The sequence below is a fragment of the Mytilus californianus genome, unplaced genomic scaffold (genome assembly GCF_021869535.1).
Source record: "Mytilus californianus isolate M0D057914Y unplaced genomic scaffold, xbMytCali1.0.p SCAF_13, whole genome shotgun sequence".
In the NCBI taxonomy this organism is placed as follows: domain Eukaryota; kingdom Metazoa; phylum Mollusca; class Bivalvia; order Mytilida; family Mytilidae; genus Mytilus; species Mytilus californianus.
Window position 1 is genome coordinate 39,730,413 of NW_026262615.1, and position 26,634 is coordinate 39,757,046.

At 32.4% G+C, this 26,634-nt stretch overlaps 2 protein-coding genes across 8 annotated transcripts in view; one reads left to right on the top strand and one right to left on the bottom strand.

The window, feature by feature from the left end:
- The window catches only part of LOC127723646 (gametocyte-specific factor 1 homolog), a 29,657-nt gene extending 26,216 nt beyond the window's left edge, over window positions 1–3,441 (top strand). For all 5 annotated transcript variants that reach the window (XR_007992167.1, XR_007992166.1, XR_007992168.1 and 2 more), the window contains 2 exons: window positions 1,582–1,651; window positions 3,163–3,441. Coding sequence is in view for 2 of the 5 variants with exons in the window: in XM_052230368.1 (XP_052086328.1) it covers window positions 1,582–1,641 (60 nt within the window). In the remaining 3 variants the exon portion in view is untranslated. The remainder of the gene's footprint in view (window positions 1–1,581; window positions 1,652–3,162) is intronic.
- Window positions 3,442–6,632: 3,191 nt separating this feature from the next.
- On the bottom strand, window positions 6,633–24,163 carry LOC127723647 (zinc finger protein 501-like). Of its 3 annotated transcripts, XM_052230371.1 has the most exons (4): window positions 24,073–24,155; window positions 21,809–21,955; window positions 17,601–17,718; window positions 14,605–15,657 (listed from the first exon to the last, which is right to left on the bottom strand). In XM_052230371.1, exons 3-4 carry the CDS (start codon window positions 17,713–17,715, stop codon window positions 14,726–14,728), a joined length of 1,047 nt encoding a protein of 348 aa, XP_052086331.1. In that variant the 5' UTR covers window positions 17,716–17,718; window positions 21,809–21,955; window positions 24,073–24,155; the 3' UTR covers window positions 14,605–14,725. The 3 variants fall into 3 exon arrangements, with proteins under 3 accessions (XP_052086330.1, XP_052086331.1, XP_052086332.1); XM_052230372.1 differs by lacking the exon at window positions 21,809–21,955 and having other exon boundaries at window positions 24,073–24,163; XM_052230370.1 differs by lacking the exons at window positions 14,605–15,657; window positions 17,601–17,718; window positions 21,809–21,955 and adding an exon at window positions 6,633–11,324 and having other exon boundaries at window positions 24,073–24,163.
- Between the last annotated feature and the right edge of the window lie 2,471 nt (window positions 24,164–26,634).

Sequence of the window (26,634 nt, forward strand, 5' to 3'; positions counted from 1 at the left end):
TCTGGTCTGATATTTGTCATGCTCCCTGCAAAATATTTTGGGAGCATAACATAATAGCATTGTCCATACCTACCTTTGTCCAAAACAAGTGATTTCCAGATGTTACTATTTGTCACTCCAAGCATACTTGTTTTTTCAACCCTTAAAATAAAAATGTTTTCTCTCAGTCAATGTTCAGTTCAAGTATCGTCAGTAACTGTTGTCAGTCCTTCTTGACCTGTGATTGTTTATAGCCTCTTGGTATCCTTTAACATTTTATCACAAACTTTGAGGTTATCTGTATTCATCAATTTCACTTTTTTCGTCTTCCATCAGTTATTTCACCCCAGCAATACTGGATTTTTTGTTAATGTATTTCAACAACTAAGAAACTGTGAACGGGACCATCAAGATTTTCAAAAAAGGCTGTGTTTACGTTATGAGTTTTGTTCATACAAAATTGTGCAACTTGAACATTGATATGGCAAGACCTAGATATATAAAATTAAAGTGCAGATCGTTTTTCAGAAAATTACAATTTTTTTTTTTTTTTCAACAGACTTAAGATAGTAAAATAAACACATCAGAATTGTATTTGATAATTATTTTAAACACCTTTTGTTGTGCAGATATGTTGTCCATTTCATTTTATACAATACACAACAATCATTACCTGTCAGGTGAACATCAGAAAACTTTTCCCAAATTACTGTATTTTGACTCATTCTTAAGGTAGATCATAGGTATATATTTCTTGAGATAGAATTTTCTTATACTTTGCCAAAATGAAGATTTTACTATGCTTTTTTCAAAAATATAATAAAAAGTATGGGTCACCATGCTATTTTCCAAGCTATGAGTCGTTGAAAATTGCCTGAATTTGGTTAGATTGTTCATGAAAAAACACATTTGTGTGCATAAAAATAAATCTATGAGATAGAATTTGGAAATAAATTGTGAGAAGATAGGTTTTATAATATGTTTTCAGAAAATAAAAAGAAAAAATGGTGTCACCGAACTTGTTTTCTTGCTACAAGTAAAAATTAAAAATTTCCCTATCAGCCCAGTATATTTTTTTTACTAAAAGAGTTATCTTCCCTGAAATGGCTTATTTGAAAAAATTGATTCTAAAAAAACAAAATATGATATTTGTTTAAATATTTTGAGTTATACAATAAATCACCAATTTTTATTTACATAAATAAACAGTCTAACCAATAAATTGTAAATCTGTCTCCGAATTTGCAGATTTAGGCAAATAACTAGACCGATTTTGTACTGGAATTGTACAATCCAAGATGGCGGTATACCATGAATCTACCTTAAGTGATGAAAAAAAATATGCACATCAAAATCTAGCAAATGTTAACTTTTTGCACTAATATTTTAGAATAAACATATTTATTAAAACTTCTCTTGTTACACAGTTTTGTCTGTACTTGGTATACATTTGGTGGTGTCCATTTTCATCAAAAGGTTATGATGCAGCTTTATTTTTAATAACTTGATGGCAGATAAAAAGAATATTTGACATTCCTTAATTAAATGTAGCATAGATATAAGCAATTTTATTTGTTTAAATTCTCATTTTCTACACCACAGGTAATTGCAGATGCTAAGAAAAAACAGATCAAGAAAAAAGTAGAAAGGATATACATTTAACAAGTACTAGGTAAATATTGATAATGAGACTGCTACATAGGTGGTTCAAAGCTTTGTAATTTTATGTTCCTTTAACCCTAGGTAGATGTATATGTGCTTCAAATTTTGCATTGTAAAGCCATGCAAAAAATGAAGAAAAGACAGAAAATTTCCTGTCAGTGGTTAAAGAAAAATTCATGTGTCTCAGAAAAGAAAGGTTTTTTCTGCTGTCAACACTTTACAATTTTATTGTGTTAGGGGAAATCAACATTAAATTTTCAATGGCTGAAAAGAAATACTTTGTATCTAATGTCAGTTTAGGCATGTACTAATAAAGTGTGTTCTGTTATTAAAAGGAAAAAAAAGGTCAACAATGACATTGAAACAAGGGTGAACTATTTTGTTAACTGATTCGATCCACAAATAATCATTCAATCATTGCTAGAGGTATAGGGGGAGTGTTGAGATCTCACAAAACATGTTTAACCCCGCCGCATTTTTGCGCCTGTCCTAAGTCAGGAGCCTCTGGCCTTTGTTAGTCTTGTATGTTTTTTAATTTTACTTCATTTATATGTTTTGGAGTTTATTGTGATGTCCATTTTCACTGAACTAGCACACAATTTTATTTAGGGGCCAGCTGAGGACCACCTCCTTGTGCAGGATTTTCTCGCTGCATTGAAGACCCATTGGTCTGGTTGTTTTCTCTTTGACATATTCCCCATTTCCATTCTCAATTTTATCATACAGGTAAAAATTATTATTTCATAATTTTTTAACCTATAACATGAAATCAAACAGACCTAGAAAAATCCAATTGCACTTGGTCGCTATCTATTAATATTTATGTTTGTATTGGGTTATATGGCCATTGGCCGTCTTGGGAGGTCATCTCGATGATTAATTAGAGTGTAGACTACTATAACACAAAATGCGGATATATATTATAGAGTCCATGCATTTGTAATTTTTTCATTTAGACTTTTTGTAATTTGAATATAGGTTTTAGTATATTATAAATCAAATATTAGAATTTTGAGTCCAATCAGTGAACATAAATTTGACAGCTAATGACTCTTTAAAACCATTGAAAAAAAAGACTGATTGATCAATTGTTGTTTGCATTATGTCAAGTGGCAAACATTTCTTGCATGTAAAGGAAAAATAGAAGCATGAACCTACAAATTATTTAATTTAGGAGTGTGTTAAGTGCTTAAGTAAAGAATTTGAGTTGTTTATTTTTTTTCATTTTCAAATTTAAAAGTAATAACTTTAATTTGATAATTCTGATTAAAATTATGTATTTTTCTGGAATATTTTACCTTTTTTTACTAAAATTTCTCATATTGATATTTTAAAACATATATTTTTTTCAAAGAAAATCAAGAGGTTCACGATATGCGATTTCACTTTGAGGAGGTTTTCGACATTTGACTACGGTAAACATTATCCTTTGATCCATTAAAAATTAGGTAATGTGTCCAATTACACATTGTAATTAGTCAGGATTGTGAAATGATAAAGAATATTTTATTATATTTGCAGATTATCAGAGATTGATTGTTGTTTATTTACCATCAAAGGTCGAAAGACATAAAAGGAGACGTCAGTTGTGAAGTGCAAGAAACCTAGAGCTAGTGTTAAATTTCAAATAAACCATAATAATTGACTTGTTTATAAAACTTTATGCTACTCTTTTCATGTTTTGCTCGAAAAAGAGAAAACAAAGGACAGCGATGTAATCAACTTGAGGTCACCTATTCAAGCCTTCAAGAAGACTTTTTGCAATCATGGTGTTTTTTACTAATGAGTTTGAATATCTTAGTACCTTTCTCCTTTACTTAGATATAAGCACCTTCTATAAGAAAGTTATGGATAATGCCATTTTCACAAGTGGCAAAACCCCAGTCATATGACAGTCCACTAAGGCACAGTCAGACAAAACTTTAAGTCAAACACAACACATAGTATGATGGACATGACACAAATCAATGTGATAATCAGGCTAAATTAATCTAGTAAATAGTATTCCGTATTCAGTACAGTCCAAGTTCTATAAATCTTCAAAACATTTATTTTAGATTTTGTTTTTGTCTAAAAGAAAAGAAAATAGCACTTTTGATAAATAATAATAAAAATCCATCTAAGGTCAACTTTGCCAGAGAGAGTTGGAAAAGAGAGGCGAAAGAACAAAAGTGATATTCAAACTTTAAGTTAAAAACAAACTGACAATGCCTTGGCAAAAATCAAAAAACCATCAAAAGACTAACAACAGTACACAAAACACATAATACAAAAAAGTAAAGACTGAGCAACATGAAACCCATTAAAGTATTCAAACGGTCACAATTTACCTGTGATTGATGAATAAAAAATAAGGAGATGGTATCATTGTCAATGAGAAGACTGCCATAACAGTCGAAATGTAGTGAAGTTAAAGCAACTATGGTTCACTGTACTGGCCTTCAACAATATCAACTGATAAATTGCTTTATTTCATGTCATGGAACCAAGTTTGTGATTTGCTTTATTTCACCTCATGAGACCAAGTTTGTGACTTAAATTTTCATTTAAGAAGGTGCATTAAATGAAATTTTAAGTTGGTTTTTGGTCCAATCTTGTTTTTGGTATTAAGTATGTTGCTTCGGTATTATGTTGTTTTTTTGGTTGTATCTTACATCTTGTGACCACATGTTTACATGGGAAACAGACATATTGACATAAATTCTTAATTTTATTTTTATTTGTGAACACTATACCTAGTGCAGTGCTTGAATTTTTTGGGGGGTTTTTAGTCCAATCTTGTTACATACGGAATGCTGTGGCGCGTTGTTTGGATATGCTGTTGTTTTTTTGTCATATCCACTATCCATTGACAAAATGATTACATTTGATGTAAATATTCGATAAAATTAACAAATCGGTATATTTTGATATTTGAACAAGCAAGAGAGCACCTATTAGTTCTTTGAAAACAGCAAAATTTATTTAGTGAAACCAGAAGTCCATTGATGGTTAACCTTACCAAGGATTTGTATAGGGAGCATATGCTAAATATCACTCTTAGCGAACATTCATTAACATCAATCACATCCAAGGGATATATCTCTAGTGTATGTGTTAAACATCACTCTTAGTGACCCCTCCCCCACCCCTCCTCATCAAAGGTGTTTCCACATCAATTTTATAAATTATTGATGAGAAGCTACTTTCGGTTTAATCAAAGTTACTTTTGGCATCCAAGCATAAATGTTCCTATATATTTTTGCCTGGAATAAGGGAGATAATTGTCATCTTCCAGTTTAAAAAATGTCACAACCGGTCTCACATGATAGCTTTACTTACACTGATTCCAAAAATATATGGTTTCTTTATACTTTTGCAAATAATACGGGAGATATAAGGTACTTCCGGTTAAGTGAAATTTACTTCTTCCAGGTAAGGAACCAGATTCAAAACTGAATGTTATTGGTTCCACGAGAAAATTTTACGCAGTGTCGGGCAACACAGAAAGTTCTCTCTTGGCTATTTACAAATTTCATTTAAGATTCATCATAACAAATGGAAAAAAATGGCTGTATTTACACCTCAAAAACTACTCTGAGTACAGACTAACCTGTGCAGTAGGAAAAGTTTAAAGGCCTGGCATCCACTAGATATATATAAAAGTTAAATGCATTTTGTGTTTCAGAAAGTTAAAATCTTTTTTGGATTTTGATGGGCATTTTTTTTCGTTCCTGCAGAAGGTGTAAAAATAAACAAACACCTGAATTGCATTTGATACTGTCCACTCAGTTACACCCTTTAACTCACCTATAGTTGTGAAGATATCTATTGTCCATGCCAATCAATACAGTACAATACAGTTGTTACCCGAGAGGGAGCATCTGAAAGTTGTATCCCAACTTAGTTTATTTTTACACCTTCTGCAGGAACAAAAAAAAATGCCCATCAAAATCCAAAAAATATTTTATCTTTCTGAAACACAAAATGCATTTAACTTTTATATATATCTAGTGGATGCCAGGCCTTAAAACAAATAAGTGTTTGGGGAGATAACTCTTACAATAAAAAGTCTTCGACAAAACAGGGTCAGTTTCAAATCATATGCAAAAAATCTTAAGCGACACCACAAAACAGGGCACGTAACATCTCTGGCAGAAGAAGAAAAATAAATGTGGATAGTGTCCACATGTGGACACAGATGATGTCCCCACTTGCATATCATATAGTTATAAAGGGACATTACTGAAGAACGGTAAAAGTGACGCTACCCAAATTTGAACTTGATCTGAGTTTTGTGGTAATAAGCATTGTGTGTAAGTCTCATAACATTTGGTTGAGGCTAACTTAAGTAGAGAACAGAAACTAAAAATTCATCAATTTTTCTATTTGTAAGCATAACTCTAGAACGGTTGTGTATAAGTTTTATAACATTTGGTTGAGACAAACTAAAGTTAGAGAACGGAAATGAAAAATTCAGCAATTTTTATGTTTATAAAGGGACATAACTCAAGAATGGTAAAAGTGTAGCCACCAAATTTTGTACTTAATCTGTATTATGACGTAATAAACATTGTGTATAAGTTTCATAACATTTGGTTGAGGCAAACTAAACTTAGAAAACGGAAACAAAAAATTTGTACTTGATCTTAGTTTTGTGGTAATGAATATTGTGTATAGGTTTCAAAATGTTTGGTTGGGGCAAACTTAAGTTACAGAATGGAAACTAAAAATTTTGCAATCTTTCCATTAATAAAGGGGCATAACTCTAGAACAGTTAAAGTGATGCCACCAAAATTCAATTTGATCTGTGTTTTGTGGTAATAAGCATTGTGTATAAGTTTCATAACATTTGGTTGAGGAAAACTTAAGTTAGAGAAAGGAAACTAAAAATTTTGCAATTTTTTCATTTATAAAGAGGCATAACTCTAGAATGGTTAAAGTGACTCCACCAAAATTCAAACTTGATCTGTGTTTTGTGGTAATAAGCATGGTGTATAAGTTTCCTAACATTTGGTTAATAATAATAATTTTATTAGCAAAATACACCCATATGGGTTAAGCGAACACAAATTTATACAAACATATATGATACAGATAGTGAAGGATAACAAATATAAACATACAAAACATAGTTATAAATGGTAATGTAATTATACTTTTGCTTTAGTTTCAGAGATATAAGTCAATAACTGCATTTAATCCCTATTTTTAGCCACGTCGGCCATGCTGGTTGGCAGACAGGGTCATTAGACACATTTTTAAAACTAAATACCCTAATAATGATTGTGGCAGAGTTTGGTTAAATTTATCTTGAGTAGTTTCACAGGAGAAGATTTTTGTAAAAATTTAAGTAAACAATTATTGTTAAAAATTGACTTTGAAGGGCAATAACTCCTTGAGGGTCTATTGACAATTTTGGTCATGTTGACTTATTTGTAGAACATTTAAAATTGCTTCTTAGTTTATTTCTATCTATAATATATATTCAAGATCATAACCAAACAGTGCAAAATTTCCTTAAAATTACCAATTTAGTGCCTAGTGGCAGCAACCCAACAACTTGTCTGATTTGTCTGAAAATTTCAGGGCAGATAAATCTTGACCTGATGAACATTTTGACTGATTGTCAGATTTGCTCTAAATGCTTTAGTTTCAGAGATATAAGCCAATAAACTGCTTCGCTGAGCGCAGCTGGATACGCCCGCAGAGGTCTAACCCTGAACAGTTGGGGCAAAAATGGACACAATATTCAAGCTTGATACAGGTCTGAATTTGGATTGTAATTAAATATTTGACATACATCTATTATAGGTTTCTGAATAAATGTAGTCAAAGAACTTGAAGTTGGTTATATGAATTGAATTTATATTCAATTAAAGATTTCTTGCTGTTGTGCAATACACTGTGCTGTTGCGCAATACTTAGTAAATCTGTTGTCAGACTATAAACAAATAAAATTTATAAAATTCTAAAGGGAGCTTACATCAATAGATATAAACAGTTCACCAAAGTTTCATACGAATTGCTGAAAGCATTTTTAGGTTTTTGTCTGAAAACTGGAAAATCACCCTTTTTTTTATGAATAAAACCCCATAATTCAGAAATGTAAAATCTAAAATTTATAAAATTCTAAAGGGAGCTAATACATCAATAGATATCAACAATTCATCAAAGTTTCATGAGAACTGCTGAAAGCATTTTTGAGTTATTGTCCGAAAACTGGAAAATCACCCTTTTTTTTATGAATAAAACCCCATAACTCGGAAACGTAAAATCTAAAATTTATAAAAATCCAAAGGGAGCTCATGTCAATAGATATAAACAATTAACCAAAATTTCTTGCAAGTTGGTGAAAGCATTCTTGAGTTATTGTCCGAAAACTGGAAAATCCCCCTTTTTTAATGAATAAAACCCCATAACTCGGAAACATAAAATCTAAAATTTATAAAAAACGAAAGGGAGCTGACGTCAATAGATATAAACAATTCACCAAAGTTTTAAGCAAATTGGTTAAAGCGTTTTTGAGTTAATGTCCGACATGTTGACGACGGATGGACGGACAGACGGACGTACAACGGTATACCATAATACGTCCCTTAAACGGGCGTATAAAAACTGCATTTTACCACTATTGTCTATTTTTAACCATGTCGACCATGATTGCACAGCCAGATGAACTAAAAAAGAATTCTTCAAAACAAAAACAAAAAAAAAACCAATTTATGAGTTTCTTCCTCAGTCTGTATTTTAATGTGAATCTTAAAAGTCACCCCTTCTAAAAAATTATTTTCCACATATTGCCATTTATGAGATTTTCAATCAATAAGTGCTCTTGTGTATCTCTGTAAATTACCATGGTAACTAAACCCTTAATCATATACCTCACAGTCATGAAGTGTATTACCCGTATGCATTCTCATGCGATTCTTTATCACCATGGTGACTTAACCCTAAACTATTGCCCTGTATGTATTCTCATGGGAATCTCTTTATTACCATGGTGACTAAACCCTTAACCACATACATCTCAGTTTTGAAGTGTATTGCCAAGTAAAGGCTGTATGTATTCTCATGTGATTCTCTTTATCACCATGGTGACTAAACCCTTAACCATGTTGCTTTGTATGTATTGTCATGTGATTCTCTTTATCACCATGGTGACTAAACACTTAACCATATACATCACAGCTATGAACATGTTGAAGTGTATTGTCTGTATGTATTCTCATGTGAATCTCTTTATTACCATTGTGACTAAACCCTTAACCACAAACATCACAGTCATTATGTGTATTGCCCTGTATGTATTCTCATGGGAATCTCTTTATTACCATGGTGACTAAACCCTTAACCACATACATCTCAGTTTTGAAGTGTATTGCCAAGTAAAGGCTGTATGTTTTCTCATGTGATTCTCTTTATCACCATGGCGACTAAACCCTTAACCATGTTGCTTTGTATGTATTGTCATGTGATTCTCTTTATCACCATGGTGACTAAACACTTAACCATAGACATCACAGCTATGAACATGATGAAGTGTATTGTCTGTATGTATTCTCATGTGAATTTCTTTATTACCATTGTGACTAAACCCTTAACCACAAACATCACAGTCATTATGTGTATTGCCCTGTATGTATTCTCATGTGAATCTCTTTATTACCATGGTGACTTAACCATTAACCATATACATCACAGCTATGAAGTGTATTGTCTGTATGTATTCTCATGCAAATCTCTTCATCACAATGCTGCATAAACCCTTAACCAAATACATCACAGCTAGGAAGTGTATTGTCTGTATGTATTCTCATGCGAATCTCTTCATCACAATGCTGCATAAACCCTCAACCATATACATCACAGCTAGGAAGTGTATTGTCTGTATGTATTCTCATGTGAATCTCTTCATCACAATGCTGCATAAACCCTTAACCAAATACATCACAGCTAGGAAGTGTATTGTCTGTATGTATTCTCATGCGAATCTCTTCATCACAATGCTGCATAAACCCTTAACCATATACATCACAGCTAGGAAGTGTATTGTCTGTATGTATTCTCATGCAAATCTCTTCATCACAATGCTGCATAAACCCTTAACCAAATACATCACAGCTAGGAAGTGTATTGTCTGTATGTATTCTCATGCGAATCTCTTCATCACAATGCTGCATAAACCCTCAACCATATACATCACAGCTAGGAAGTGTATTGTCTGTATGTATTCTCATGTGAATCTCTTCATCACAATGCTGCATAAACCCTTAACCAAATACATCACAGCTAGGAAGTGTATTGTCTGTATGTATTCTCATGCGAATCTCTTCATCACAATGCTGCATAAACCCTTAACCAAATACATCACAGCTAGGAAGTGTATTGTCTGTATGTATTCTCATGTGAATCTCTTCATCACAATGCTGCATAAACCCTTAACCATATACATCACAGCTAGGAAGTGTATTGTCTGTATGTATTCTCATGTGAATCTCTTTATCACAATGCTGAGTAAACCCTGTACCATATACATGACTGTCATAAGGTAAATTGCATGTTTGTTTTCTCATGTGTCTCTTTAAACTACAAAAATGACTAAAGCCTTTCCCACATATATCACAATAATGTGGTTTACATGTTTCGACTGTATGCATGGTATGTATTCTCATATGTCTCTTTAAACTACTAGATTGACTAAACACTTTGCCACATATATCACAATTATGAGGTTTACATGTTTCGCCTGTATGTATTTTCATATGCCTTTTAAAATTACTAAGATGATTAAACCCTTTCCCACATACATCACACTCATGAGGTTTAACACCTGTATGTGTTCTCATGTGTGCCTGTAAATGACTAGGTCGACTGAACTCTTTGCCACACACATCACAGTCATGATTGTTATCACCTGTATGTGTTCTCATGTGTCTCTCTAAACTACTATACCGATCAAACTGTTTATCACATATATCACAGTCATGAGGTTCATTATTTGTGTGTGTTCTCATGTGTCTCTGTAAATTTCCATGCTGACTAAACCTTCTACCACATACATCACAGCAATGAGGTTTATCGCCTGAATGTATTCTGATGTGTTTCTGCAAACTACTAATATGACTAAACCGTTTACCACAAAAATCACAGCCATGGGGTTTATCTCCAGTATGTGTACTCATGTGAGCCTTTAGGTCACTACCGCGAGTAAATTCATTAGCACACACATCACATTTATGAGGTGTTTCACCAGTATGTCTTCTCAAATGTCTCTTTAAGTCACCACTTCGAGAAAATTCACTAGCACAAATATCACATTTATAAGGTTTTTCACCCGTGTGAGTTCTTGCATGTCTCTTAAAGTCACTACCTTGGGTGAATTCTCTAGCACACACTTCACATTTATGATTTTTTTTACTTGTATGTGTTCTCACATGTCTCTTTAAGTGACTACTTCGACCAAATTCTTTAGCACAAACATCACATTTATAACGTTTTTCACTTGTATGTGTTATCTCCTGTTTCTTAAAGTCACTACTTGGACTAAATTCTCTAGCACAAACATCATATTCATGAAGTGTATTACCAATCTGTGTGTTTATGAGTCGTTGTATAGTACCATTGATGGTGACTAAATCCTCTCCTCCCTCGTACATCTTATTGATTATGTTTATCTCCAGTATGTGAGTTCTTGCACGACTCTGTAAGGAACAAAAAAAAAGACATAAACCTTTTGATAAATTCAACTGGACATTATTCTGGTGTAAAAAATGAATGTGAATGTGAATAGATTGAGAAGTCCAAATACATGAATTTGAAATGTGATATTCACGAAAAGACAATATTTCTATATTGAAAGATTACATGACATGAGCAGACTTGAGTACTCAAAAAAAGAAATGTGAAAAATAGGTATGTATATCTTGGGACTTTGTAACATGCTAACTAAATGGCTAATGACTATGCGGAACACTCAAGAAATTTTTGACCTGAAAGATCTTTAGATTTGTTTGTATATGATTTTTTTCCAATTTCTTTTTATCAATATGCAGCAAGAGAACAACATTTTTTTTTTGGCGCAAAGCACGAACAATTTAATTTAGTTTTCAACGCTATCAATCAAATTATTTTGTTCAAAATTTAACACTTTAAGGTCAAGAAAATGTGGGGAAAGTATGGATTCAGAATAATTTTTTGTCGTCTGCTTGAACAGAATATTTTTTTCTTCAATTTGGGAATCTTTTTTTTAGGAAAAAACAATGTATTGGAACAAAATTGTAACTTGATCTATAACTTGTCATGGTGTAAACTATATAACAAATATCATGTCAATATCTTCAAACATGACCAAAAAAAGTGCAGAAAATTGATTATTTAAGTGAATTTTGTAAGTCCAAGGACCATAACTCTACACAAAATCATCAGACTGAAACAAAATTCGAACATGATCTGTTACTTGGCATGATAAAACTACATACTAATTTTAAATCCAATATCTTCAAGCATGACAAAAAAAGTGTGGAAAACTGATTATTTAAGGGAATTTTGTAAGTCCAAGGACCATAACTCTGCACAAAATCATCAGACCGTAACAAACCGAATTTGATCAGTAACTTGTCATGATAAAACTATATTCCAATTTTCAAATCAATATCTTCAAGCATGACAAAAAAAGTGCCAAAAACTGATTATTTGAGTGAAATTTATAAGTCCAAGGACCATAACTCTGCACAAAATCATCAGACCAGAACAAAATTCTTGATCTGTAACTTGTCATGATAAAACAATATACCAAATATCAAATCAATATCTTGAAGCATGAAGAAAAAAGTGTGAAAAACTGATTTGCCGGACTAAAGGATGGACAGACAGACGGAGTGCAAACCTAAAGTCCCCTTCGAATGTATACAGTTTCTATTGATATTATTATTGTCTTTATGTACGGTATACTAAAGTATAGAAAGATATAACAGTTCATAGTTTTCCAATCATGCATAGTACACCTATGTTATTACAGGAAAAAATATGCCTGTAACATTGATTGATTGATTGATTGATCGGTGTTTGCTTTACACAGCATGAGCACAAAAAGGCTATATCGCGGCAAGAGCTTATTAAATATTTTTACAATTTACAGTATAGTTTAAAAATCAGACAAAAGGTCATTCAATAAACTAAAATTCAAATCTAAAGCAAATTTGTCTGTAACATGTGTAATAACTAAAGTGTGTCACTACAGCCTCTCTACATCACTTCAAAGCCTTTGCACAGACATACATCATGCTTAATCACAATGTATTTTAATTTATTGCTAATAAAAGGCTTCGCTCAGCGCAGCCTCAGCGCAGCCTGATAGGACCGCAGAGGTCCAACAGTGAACAGTTGGGGCAAGTTTGGACACAATATTCAAGCTTGATATACTGTCTGAATTTGGATTGTGATCAAATTTTTTACATAATATAGGTTTCTGACACAAAATCAGGCACGTAGCTACGTTTACGTTTAATTAAAGGAACTGGTTTAAGCGCACAAGCAATTGTAATTCTTTCTTAGATGACTCGTTATTGAAGATAAAAATGATGAAATTTACTTTTTCATCAAATGGTATCATATTCCATATTTGTTCATTTTCTGTCAAACTTCGAATCTACTAGTACTGTGAATATTCTACTCAGATTACTATTGTTTGACGCAATTTAGTTATGTTAATATGTTACCTCACCATCTATAAGAGGCGAAAGATACCAAAGGGATATTCAAATTCATCAGGTGAAAACAAACTGGCAATGCCATTTCAAAAGAGGAAAAACAACGAAAAGACAACGAAAAGACAACAACAGTACATATAAGACAATATAAAAAACTAAAGACTAGGCAATACGAACCCCACATAAAAGCGGGGTTGACCTCAGGTGCTCAAGAAAGGTAAGCATAGTGTAGCATATCAACTGGGAGATACATACTCAATATGCAGCTTCTACTGGAATGTTGGTACATGGAAATGGAAAGTTCACAACTAGGAAGCTGAAATTTTCTCTTATGAAGTAAAGTTTTGTTTTCCACCGACCTAGTTATGAATGACAGTATCTTTTTTACGATAATGTGTGAGCTTCTGCGGGTTTTGCCCCCTACCCGAAGGTCCTCTGCCCTGGGGTGGCTTGAGGTGGGGGGTTCATACCCCTAGATGAGGTTTGGGCGTTTACTTACAAAATGCCTTGCTACGCCACTGAAAATAAATGTGGTAAAAGATTTTTAAAATCTATTGCGCAATACTTTGCAATTGAAGATTTCTTCTTGAAACTTTAAAAAATTTGAAATTTAAAAATTTCGAAGAAGAAAAAATATGCCCTTTCAATTCCTGCATGTTTGGAGCAATTACCCCCAAACTCAATCCCAGCCTTCCCTTTGTGATATGGACCCTTGTGGTAGAATTTCAGAGTGACCCATACACTTACACACAAGTTTTTGTCCAGAAACTACATAAATGCTTGTTTTTGGCCCCTTTTTGGCCCCTAATTCCCAAACTGTTGGTACCAAAACCCCCAAAATTAATTCCAACCTTCCTTTTGTGGTATTGAACCTTCTTGTAAAATTTCATAGAGATCCATTTACTTAAACTCAAGTTATTGTCATGAAACCAAACGTGTCTTTGGACAACGACAACGATGACACCAATGACATCATCATAGCATTATACGAACCAACAAATTTTTTTGGGGTTGTATAAAAATAATGATCAGAGCATACAATGAGGTTCTGCTCAAGCTTCCCGGTATTTCCCAAGTGTCTCATATAATAAGCTACATAGCTGTTATAACAAGGCTTAGTTATTAAAGGCAAGTTTATCACTTGAAGTTGAAAGCCTTGTCTCATTGATTTAACCATGGTTGATGAAAAATGTTTTAATCTAATTCGAAAATTAGTTATCAAGGCTATGTATTTAGTTTCTGCGTAAAGTTTCAAGAATTCCCAAGTACCCACTTAAAATTAAAATATTTATGATTTATTTAACAAATAACAAACATATATTACAACAGATCAGGAACATATATCATGTATATATTGGCAGTTTTTATCTGGAAATTGTTCATTGACAATATTTTCACGATGTCATCAAATTTACCATATCTTTAGAACTGTTATTTGCACTAATCAATACACCATCAGATCTAATGGACTTTTTAACTTTCTTCGTCAGTGCTGTAACCTGACTTTCTAAGTTACTATTGTAGTTTTTTAACTGTTTAATTTTTTCCACTTTCTCTGAATTAGTTAATCGACTGTTTCCTTTTTTGGATGTTAACCAATTTTTACTTGATGTAGGTGTTTTAAGTTTGCTTCTAGCTTCTTGCTTTTTTACAGTTTTACGATAGGTAATGCAACTCTTACATCTTGGTTTCCACCTGTCAGTCAATAATATGCATGATATGGTTCGGATTGTACTTTGGTAAGCACAGTCACCACGGTAAGCTCCATAACCTGTTTCAACATACGCCATTTTTCCTGAACATAATTTCTGTAGTCCTTCATCTGGATTACCAATGCATACATCATACTTAAGCAAAACATTCAAAAGACATTCGACCTGCTGAATTATAACGAATTTTCTCGGTAATGTGTGCCAAAGGTCGTGTTGATCACTTAATCTCTTGCCATGAACAAATACTTCTGCCAAGTAATTCTTTTTTATCGTACAAATGAACTTTATTCCAGGATTGTCACTATCATAAACAGATATATATCTTATAATTTCAGCAGAGCGCATAAATTCAACCTGTTCATATAAAGGGTCTTCAACAAGCTTCTGACAACTTTGTTTAAGTGCGGAATAATGCTCTTCCCTCTTGGTTGTTACAAATTCTTCCAAGCTGTTATTTGGATCGTATTGGTAGACTTTATCTAACACAACAAAATGTTCTATTTTTTCATTGGTCTCATCATGCTCATTTAGGAAAGCTGGTGACTGAACACTGCTTATATCACCTAATTCTGTCAATTCAGTGATGGGCCAAAAACTTGTATCTGTATACGTATCTGCAATAAAAATTATAATTTTACAAAATTGATAAAATATAAATTGGGAATGTGTCCATGGGGAACAGATGATGCCCCCGCTTGCAAACAACATTATAAAGGGATATAACTCAAGATAGGTCAAAGTAACGATACCAAAATTCAAACTTGATCTGTGTTTTTTGGTAATAAGCATTGTGTATAAATGTCAGAACATTTAATTGAGGAAATTGATTTTTAATTGACCCTTATCTTTTCTATTAATTATAGTCTGAACTATTACTCGACTAGTCTGAAACAGTCTTAACCCATTCTCGACCTGTACTCGACCAATACTCATGATATATGACCAGTTCTCAACCTATTTTTTCAGTCTAAACTATACTCAACCAAAGGTCCGAACAATACTCGACCAGTCTGAATCTTTAATACTTGACCCAAGATCTAAACAACATGAACAATACTCGACCAGTCTAAACCATAATTGACCAAATAACTTACTTTATTTTAATTTTGACTGTTAAAATAACTTTCTTTTTAACTGAGATGACAAAAGCCACAATAAAATAAAATTATATATAATAAACAGCTGCGCCATGAGCGCGTGATACGCCTGTCGCTTTTTAAAAGAATAAAGTTCAATAACTTCTCAATGTCATATCAGAAATTCATGAATGATCTTAATAGATATAAACCAGTCACCAAAGTTTCATGATAACTGCTCAAAGCATTGACCGAAAACTGAAAAATACCCCCATTTTTATGAATACAATCACAGAACTCTGAAACGCTTACGTCAATAGATATAAACAATTCATCAAAGTTTCATGAAAACTGCTGAAAGCATTTTTGAGTTATTGTCCGAAAACTGGAAAACCTCCCTTTTTTTAATGAATAAAACCCAATAACTCAGAAACGTAAAATCTAAAATTTATAAAAATCAAAAGGGAGCTTACGTCAATAGATATAAACAATTCATCAAAGTTTCATGAAAACTGCTGAAAGCATTTTTGAGTTATTGTCCGAAAACTGGAAAACCCTCCTTTTTTTAATGAATAAAACCCAATAACTCAGAAACGTAAAATCTAAAATTTATAAAAATCAAAAGGGAGCTCATTACAATATATATAAACAATTCACCAAAGTTTCTTGCAAATTGGTGAAAGTGTTTTTGAGTTATTGTTCGAAAACTGGAAAACCCCCCTTTTTTAATGAAAAAAAAAACAAAAACTCGGAAACTTAATATCTTAAATTTATAAAAAACTAAAGGGAGCTCACGTCAATAGATATAAACAATTCACCAAAGTTTCATGTGAATTGGTTCAAGCGTTTTTGAGTTAATGTCCGACATGGTGATGACGGACGCACGGACCGACGGACAGACAGAGGTAAAACAGTATACCCCCACTTTTTAAAAGCGAGCAGGGGTATAATTACAAGTATTGCAGTAATATGACAGGTGTGTTATTGCAATAATTTCAACTCACATTTTGGGGCTCTTTTTCATGAATGAACTCAGATTGTTCTCTATCTTGCAAAAATTTAAATCACATTTCTGTCTTAAACATGTTAAATGACAAAATTGCAGTAATAACTGCATGCAATAATCACTGAATTTACAGTAAATATTGGCTAACATATACGACATTTTGGTCCTTCAGGAATAGTTGTTTCATTGGCAATCTTACCACATCCTATCATTTATATGCATTTTTATCAACAGAACAGACATATTTTTTCCAAAGGTGGCTGCCCCCCCCCCCCCCCCCCCCACCCTTTAATTGGAAAACTTTGGTTGATTATATAGGGAATCACTGAACAATGACTGGAATGCTGTGAATATACTAGATGTAGCAATGGAGAAACCATTGAATAAACATGATCTTTAAACACAATGCATTTTTCGATAGTCAGTGCATTAATTCCCCCTTTCATCCAAGTTTTTGGTCATTTATACAACTTACCATCAATAAGTATATGCTGCTCTTCAATGGTATGGGCATCTGAATCTATGGTTTTCACAACCCTCCTTCTCTTATCCCTGTAGCCAATTCTACGTCTTCTTGCTGTTCGAGGCATTATCTGCAAATGATACATACATGTAATTAAATCAATAAGCAACATATTTATGAATAAAATGCTCCGCTGGGCGCAGCTTGATACGACCGCAGAGGTCGAACCCTGACCAGTTGGGGCAAGTATGGACACAACATTCAAGCTTGATACAGCACTGAATTTGGATTGTGATTAAATATTTGACACAGCATAGGTTTCTGACACAGAAGAACTTAAACATTTTTAATTTACCTATTCAAACCATATCATTAGTATTTGCTTTTATATATAAATCATAAATAACCAATCTAAAATGGAAAATTTTAAAGAAAAAAAGGAAAAAAAAAATCCCACCACCCAAATTTTTTGAACCCCCTTATAATTCATCACCCCCAAACTCAAATCCAGCTTTCCCTTTGTGATATGGAACCTTGTAGAACAATTTCATAAAGATCCATACACTTACACACAAGTTATTGTCCTGAAACTAGAAAAATGCTTATTTTTGGCCCCTTATTCCTAAATATTTTGGGCAATTACCCCCAAACTCAATTCCAGCTTTCCCTTTGTGTTATGAAACCTTGTAGTACAATTTCAGAAAGATCCATACACTTGAACACAAGTTATTGTCTGGAAACTAGAAAAATGCTTATTTTTTGCCCCTTTTTTGGCCCCTTATTCCTAAAATTTGGAGGCAATTACCCTCAAAATCAATCCCAGCATTCCCTTTGTGATATGGAACCTTGTGGTACAATGTCAGAGAGATCCATACACTAAAACACAAGTTATGTCTGGAAGTTACAAAAATGCTAATTTTTGGCCCCTTATTCTTTAACTGTTTGCACCATAACCCCCAAAATCAATCCCAACCTTCTTTTTGTGGTATTGAACCTTATGTTAAAATTTCATAGAGATCCATTAACTTAAACTAAAGTTAGAGTGCAAAAACCAATGTGTCTTCGGACGACGATGACGTCATATACCAATATACGACCACAAATTTTTTTTGCGGTCGTATAAAAATTTCAAAAACAAGAACATGTGCCCATTAGTACACAAGGTAAACAGACAGAAAGTCACGGGACATACATTTAAAGTCACAAATTTGAGAGGACAAAAAGTCACAAATAGTTTATTGACAATTGTTTGAATATAGTAAGAGAAAGAACTTGAAATATTTTCTTTTTTTAACATGTATATTCATTTTTAAGTTTAGGAAATTGTTCATATAAATGAAAATATATTAAATTTTAATCATGCAAAGGATATATTTCTTGGCACAATGAAGTCATTTAAGTACCAAGCCACTTTGACATTTTGTTTTCATAACAATTATTTGATCATTATTGATACGTTGAGTACATTTTAATTACAAAGTTGCTTCATATATATAAAAGTTCAAAAAAAAAACAAAAATTTATTTTCAAAATTAGGGTTTTCTTGTTCAAAGAAAAATTATCTCAAAACTGAATTGTGACTTTTTGTCCTATGACTTTTTGTCCTATGACTTTTCGTCCTATGACTTTTTGTCCTATGACTTTTTGTCCTGTGATTTTCTCTCCTACATTCTTGCATTATCATTGCAGTTGTGCGTATTAATACTTATGTTGAAAAAAAAATTATATATATTTTTTTTATTTACATCCCTGTTAAGCTGACTGATAGTGATATCTCCAAGTTAACTTATATTTTACATCAATAATGCAATCGTTATATTTGACATTTCAAAATGTTGCTTTTTACCATTAAAAATTTCTTTTTCATTTTGTGAGAAATTTCACTGTTGCAGTATAAAGAGAATAACCATACTTTGTCTCAAGACATAAATTTGTACTCAGCTCTATTTGTTTTACTTATATCTGGGACATAATATACATTAACATGTATTGTAGTTTTACTGTTCCCAGCCTACATGTACATATAACAATATCAAATGGTTAAAAAAAAAAAAAATATATGTTTTTTTAAATCATGTTATGTTTGCCATTATATCTAATGACACAGAAGTATCATTAAGACAGCAACCTAACAACAAATTGTACAAAAGTAGGTATCAAATTAAAACAATTATATTATTAAACTCTACATTCACATAAAAATTAGCATGATCGATGGGGACGGGGGCGGGACTGACCCAGGGACTGGATAGCATGATGCCCCTCTACTGTGTTAGGCGCGACATTAAAATTATTTTTAAAAGCAACAAAAAAGTTTAACTTTTAAATTTATTTTACTGTTTTTCAAGGAATGAAAAAATGCAGTACATGTATCACTTATGAAACTGGAATAATGATCTATTAGTCTATAATAAATGTAAAATATAGAAAAAATGCAATAACTTTTTCTTGTTTCATTTTTAAGTTTCAGAGTACAGAAAAGATGGTAGTACATATAAAAATACAACAACAAAAAAACATCTTTTAGTACAAATGTATGTCCCAAGAAGAATTAACATAGATCTTTGAAACTTCATATCAACAAGCATTGGAAAACATAATGAACAGTTCTTTCCGGAGAAGTAGCCGTTCAAAGCATCAGGAAAAGGTATTCTGGCAATTACTCAATATTACTAAACAAATCATCAGGCAAACGCACAATTGTCAGCAGAATTATCACCTGTTTTTGGTTTTTGCAAACTTATTTGAAAAAGTAGAGAGTGACTGTAATTCAGATTTAAGTTAGCTACCACTTCGATTTTTATTGGGGGGGGGGGGCAGTCCTGCATATCTTTTTAGTTGTAATCTCTGTCATCTTTTATTTTTCACTCTTTTTTATTATGGGCGCAGATGGTTTAAATTAAGTGGTATAAAATGCACAAAGGTATGTTTTCTTTATGTTGAATTCTTTAATATGAAGCTGATTAAATCTTAAGAAGTAAATCACATCTTTTTACAAAGAAGAATCTATTTTGTTACCTTTGTAATTTTTTGTAAATTTATGAATATTTTAAGAAATTATGCAGCACATATTAAGTTTGCACTTAAATAATTAATACTTTTCACCTGCTGAAGTTCAGTATATACTGAAGGATATGTACTTTTGTTCAGCTTTGAATCGTTTTTAAATGCGACTTTTCAGCATTCTAGTTTATAAAGGAAAAGTAGTTTTATCGGATGTAACTTGACATGATAAAACAATATACCAAATCTCATATCTTCAAGCATGAAGAAAAAACTGGTGGAAAAATGATTTGCTGGACTGATAGACAGACAGAGTGCAAACCTAAAGTCACTTGGACTTGTCCGTTGGGGACTAATAAGCTAGACTAATTTAATAGTTTGCCAGAATATCAACATACATTTCTACACACTCAACACAAGTATGATAAGTCGAATGATGACATGTTTCTTTGTTAATATCAATAGAATCTGAATGTCATTCAAACTACGTAATGAGTGAAGCCAGTCTATTGAACTAGTAACAGAATGCAAACACATTATTATAAATATCACGTCGATGGCATTTCCAGAGACCAAGAATTTCACAAACCATAATAAAAGTATTAAAACACTTTACATCATGATCAAATAAATCACTCTCATATTGGTCATTTATATGACAGAATATATCTACTTAAGGACATACGATACAGTTTTGGTCCCATAATGATATTTGAAGAAAATTTGCATATAGGCTATTTTTTACCTGATTAAATCAAATATGTAATAAAAAATATACCTTCATCTGCTACTTTTTGAGTAAATTGAGGTCGAAATTTGAGATATTTGCTCAAAATTCGGATTTGTGGACACATTTTTTCCTTTCGATAGAAATACATAACTTTTTTATTTTAAAAGATACACACAAGCTGTTTTTTGTTAAATTATTTGTAAATTCGGTTTTATATAAATGTCCTATACATTTGTGCATTTTATTTTTACAAATAACTCATATTTATCAAATGCTCATCAATGTAGCAAATGTCATTTTAAAAAAGAGGGGTCCATGAACTCGTTTTCAAGTTATATCAGTTTGAATGATAAAAAACAGTCGAAAACTGCATCTTTTTCCGATATGTCACAGTTTGACGTCGCAAAAATAACAATTTACGTTACCAACGTCATTACCTCCCCTGTAACTGTATCGTATGCCCTTAAGATCTTTTAATAAAACTTACCAATTCATTGTAATTTGTTGAATGTGTTGAATTATGTGGTTAATTCATTAGCAGTCCTGTAATGTTTTCAGTCAGACCCTTTCAAACTCCATAAATCTCGCGAAGTCTCGTTTAGTTTGGGATTTCATCAATTTTATACTGAAAACCCTACAAGATTCATTTCCCATTTGATATACTGTTCCCAGTACAGTCAGGGATATAACTCTATAGGGTTATTACAGAAAATATCTTACATGTGTTATTACAGATATTTTTATGAGTTGTCTACTCTTTAATCCTTAAATTTTCTAAATCTGTAATAACATATGTTTGTTATTTGTAAAATAAACCATCAACATTTTAATTTTTAGTGGACTCTAGGGAACTCTTGAAACTGTGCGCAGAAACTAAATGCATAGCCTTGATAACTAATTTTTGAATTAAATTAAAACATTTATCATTAACCATGGTAAATCAATGAGACGAGGCTTTTAAGTGATAATCTTAGCTGTAATAACAAGGCTTAGTTATTAAAGGCATGTAACTTATTATATGAGGCACTTGGGAATTACTGGGAAGCTTACTAGTGCAGAACCTCATTACATGCTCTGATCATTATTTCTTACAATGAATTAAAATATATTGTAATTAAACATGATGTATGTCTGAGCAAATGCTTTGGAGTGATAAAGAGAAGCTGTAATAACACCCTTGGCCTTTAGTTATTACAGGCATATTTTTTCTGTAATAACATACATGTAAGTGTACTATGCATGATTGGCAAAATATGAACTGCTATATCTTTATATAGTTAAGTATACATAAAGACAACAGTAATATCAATAAAACTTGTATACATTTTAACAAAACTAATGATGTATATTGTCCCTTTGAAACATGTAACATACATGTGTTATCACTGGTCTTTGATTTTTTAGTCCACAATAACAAATGTATGTTATTTTTCTCTAATAACCCTATAGAGTTATATCCTTGACTGCAGTACAGATTAGAAAATTTAAGGAATAAAGAGTAGAAAACTCATGAAAGTATCTGTAATAACACATGCAAGATATATATTTTCTCTAATTTTTGTGCTATTTACACATTTCTTGATTGGTGTGAGAAATATATTTCTCCTCACTAGTGAACAATTTGTTCTTGACAAATGATTGGTCGAAATTTAGTTATGACGTTGAGTTTTCTTGATTTCTTCTGAAATTTCCTATTGTGACGTCATGAAAAAAGGCGACCATGCCTGATGACGTCACATATAAAGAACACACCTTTTTCGCAAATCTTTGAAAAAGGAAGGATAAATATTATTAGAGAAACAGATTCCACCACTATAACTCGTGTATTACGATATTTCTCCACTCTCAACAGTTAAATTTAAATTATTTAAAAAGCTCAGCAAGCATCAAGCTTTAAATACTAAAATGTAACTGTCTTGAGTGGAGAAATATCGTAACACACTTGTTGCAGTGGTGAAATCTATATTTCTCTAATAACCCTATAGAGTTAAATCCCTGATTGTAAGAAGAGGTAATTTTCTATTGTTCTTGTTCATCAGTTTAGCCAAGGATTTGTATAGTAAGACTTACTATACAAATCCTTGGTTTAGCCACTGACACATCTTAACAAATATGGCCATGTTTACCATGTTTTACTTAAAATAAATCACTAATTTTACTCTCTGTTTGTGCGTAGTCTCAGTACAGATAATCCAGTACAAATCCAGGACCAATATAAATAAAATCTAAATGAATATTTTCTTAAAGAATTAATTAAAACAAGGATTTGTATCCTTGATTAAAACTATCCTGGATTTTAATATGTGTTTTTTTTTCAGTGTACAAAATAATAATAATCTATCAGTATCTTTATTTTGGCTTTGCACACAAGGTCATTTTTTCTCCGACCGTTAATACGTCTTAACACTAAATCAAGGATTTGTATAGTGAGATCCTTGATGTGAACTCAAGAGGATGTGAATAATTCCACAGGTACTTGTGGACAGGATACCCTTTGGGTGCCCCTGAGTGGGAGTACCCCGAATGACCCCCATGTAGTTTAATTTTGATTTTTTTTTTAAACGTTTATTTAAATTGTTTTCACTTGGAATATATGTCGAAGTTAATGACAAACAACATTTGAGATTTTTGTCGGTCAACTGATATGTAAGTTATATAGGAGAGCAAAAATCTCACAATTCGACCACTTGAGTGTCCCAATAATAAGAACTCGCATTCTGATATCAAACATGTCAAATAGTTTATACATACATCTGAAGGTGACTTTTCCTAAAATCGCAATATTTAAACTCGAAATTTTCGTTAGTTAGTCCAGTTTGTAAAAAATAAGATAAATCGTTGTGTACTCATAACTTGTTTGTCTTACAGGGAGAATATAAGTCGAGGGAAAGAGACCAGCGTTATCATTCTGTATACAAGTATGAATCGCCGTTTTATATAGGTGCACTCTTGCATAGTATCTTTGTAAATAATGAACTTTTAAAAAACATCGTGTACGTCTTTGCTATCGTGTTAAGATATCCGCTTTTGCAATAAGTTAATAAAAAAAATTAAAATTAAAAAAAAGGGCAGCCAGAATCTTTCTTAACAAAGCATATGATACACCGTCAAAAACTTTATTCAAACAATTACTAGGACGGTTAACTTATCAAAAAAGAATCATATATCACAAAGGAGTATTAATGTATGAAAGTGTAAATAGTATTGCACCTGATTATATGTGTCAATTATTTAACAATTACCAAAATGTCAGTGCAAGATATTCTTTGCGTGAACTCATCGGACAATAATTGTCTTTTCATACCACGTCCACGTTCGACTCCGCGAACAAATTTTATTAAAACGACATTTCAATTTTCCGGTACTGTTCCCTGTAGAAACAAAAAAAAGATAGAACAGTTCAAACCAAGGTATCATAGGTTTATCACCAGTAAATGATCTCCGTGATGTGTCTGCAAGTTTACATTATCATTTAATCAAACCCTCTACTAAACCTTCAAATGCATTATTTAAAACTTAAATTTGATTTATAGAACTCATCGCTAGTACATGTTCTGATGTGTCTATGTAAATTACCACTCTCACTGAACCCTCAACTACAAACATCTCGTTTATGAGTTTGATGTCCAGTATATTCCAATGTGTCTCTTTACGTCAACATGCTGACTAAACCCTTTACCACATACACCACAGTCATGAGGTTTATGACCTATATGTTTTCTCATGTGAATCTATCTGTAAATTACTATGAGGTCAAAACCCTTAACAACATACACCACAGTCATGGGGTTTGTCACCTGTATGCGTTCTCATGTGTCTCTGTAAACTACTACGCTGACTGAACCCTTTACCACATACATCACAGACATGCAGTCTATCACCTGTATGAGTTCTTATGTGTCTCTGTAAACTAGAAAGCTGACCAAACCCCTTACCACATTCACCACAGTCATAAGGTTTATCCCCTGTATGTGTTTTTATGTGAATCTGTAAATTAACATGCCGACTAAACCCTTTACCACATACTTCACAGTCATGAGGTTTATTACCGGTATGTGTTCTCATGTGCATCTGTAAATCATACACCTGAATGAACCCTTTACAACACAAATTACAGACATATACGAGTTCTCATGTGTGTCTGTAAACTACTAAGCTGACTATACTCTGTACCACATACACCACAGTCTTGCGGTTTATCGCCTGTATGTGTTCTCATGTGACTCTGTAAATTACCAAGCCGACTAAACCCTTTACCACACACATCACATTCATGAGGATTATCGCCTGTATATGTTCTCATGTGTGTCTGTAAACTACTTAGCTGACTTAATCCTCTACCACATTCACCACAGTCATAAGGTTTATCGCCTGTATGTATTCTGGTGTGTCTCTGTAAATTACCATGCTGACTAAATCCTTTACCACATACACCACAGTGATGAGTTTTGACGCCTGTATGTGTACACTCCTGATTAAATGGGCATTTAAAAAGTCGGAATGCAAATATATATGTTCAAACTCTTTTATGTCATTTTTTTAGTAACAACAAACAGAAGAACTATGTCAATTTGACCTGCTTTGATACTATAACTGCCCTTGAATTTTTACTAGAGAACATTTTTGTTCGATACGGAGATTCCGTATATCGTCAGGTTATCGGAATTCCCATGGGGACTAACTGTGCACCACTTATTGCAGACCTGTTTCTGTATTGTTATGAGTTACAATTTATGACTAAAATCAACAAAGACCCATTGAAACAACATCTGATTCAAAAATTCAATAACATTTTTAGATATTTAGATGATATATTGGCTCTCAATAATGACGACTTCAGTGAGATTTATCCTGTCGAACTGACTTTAAATAAAGCTAATACTAACAATGAACACTGCCCTTTCCTGGATCTTGATATCTTTATCTTTAACGGGAAACTTAATACCAAAATTTATGATAAAAGAGATGATGTTTCATTTCCTATTGTTAATTATCTATTTTTATATGATGACGTTCCCTTGTCGCCATCTTATGGTGTTTATATATCTCAACTTGTTCGATTCGCTCGTGTATGTAACAACGAATTTGATTTCAACGAAAGAAATCTCTGTATTACTGAAAAATTATTACACCAGGGTTTCCGATATCACAAACTAGTCAAAACATTTACTAAATTTTATCATCGGTACAAGGACATCATTCGTAAAGATAAATCAACTTGCAGACATCTTATACGATCAGGTATTTCACATCCAATATTTTATGGTAATATTCTTTACAAAGCACAAAAAATGTCGGCATTCACCTCAAAAG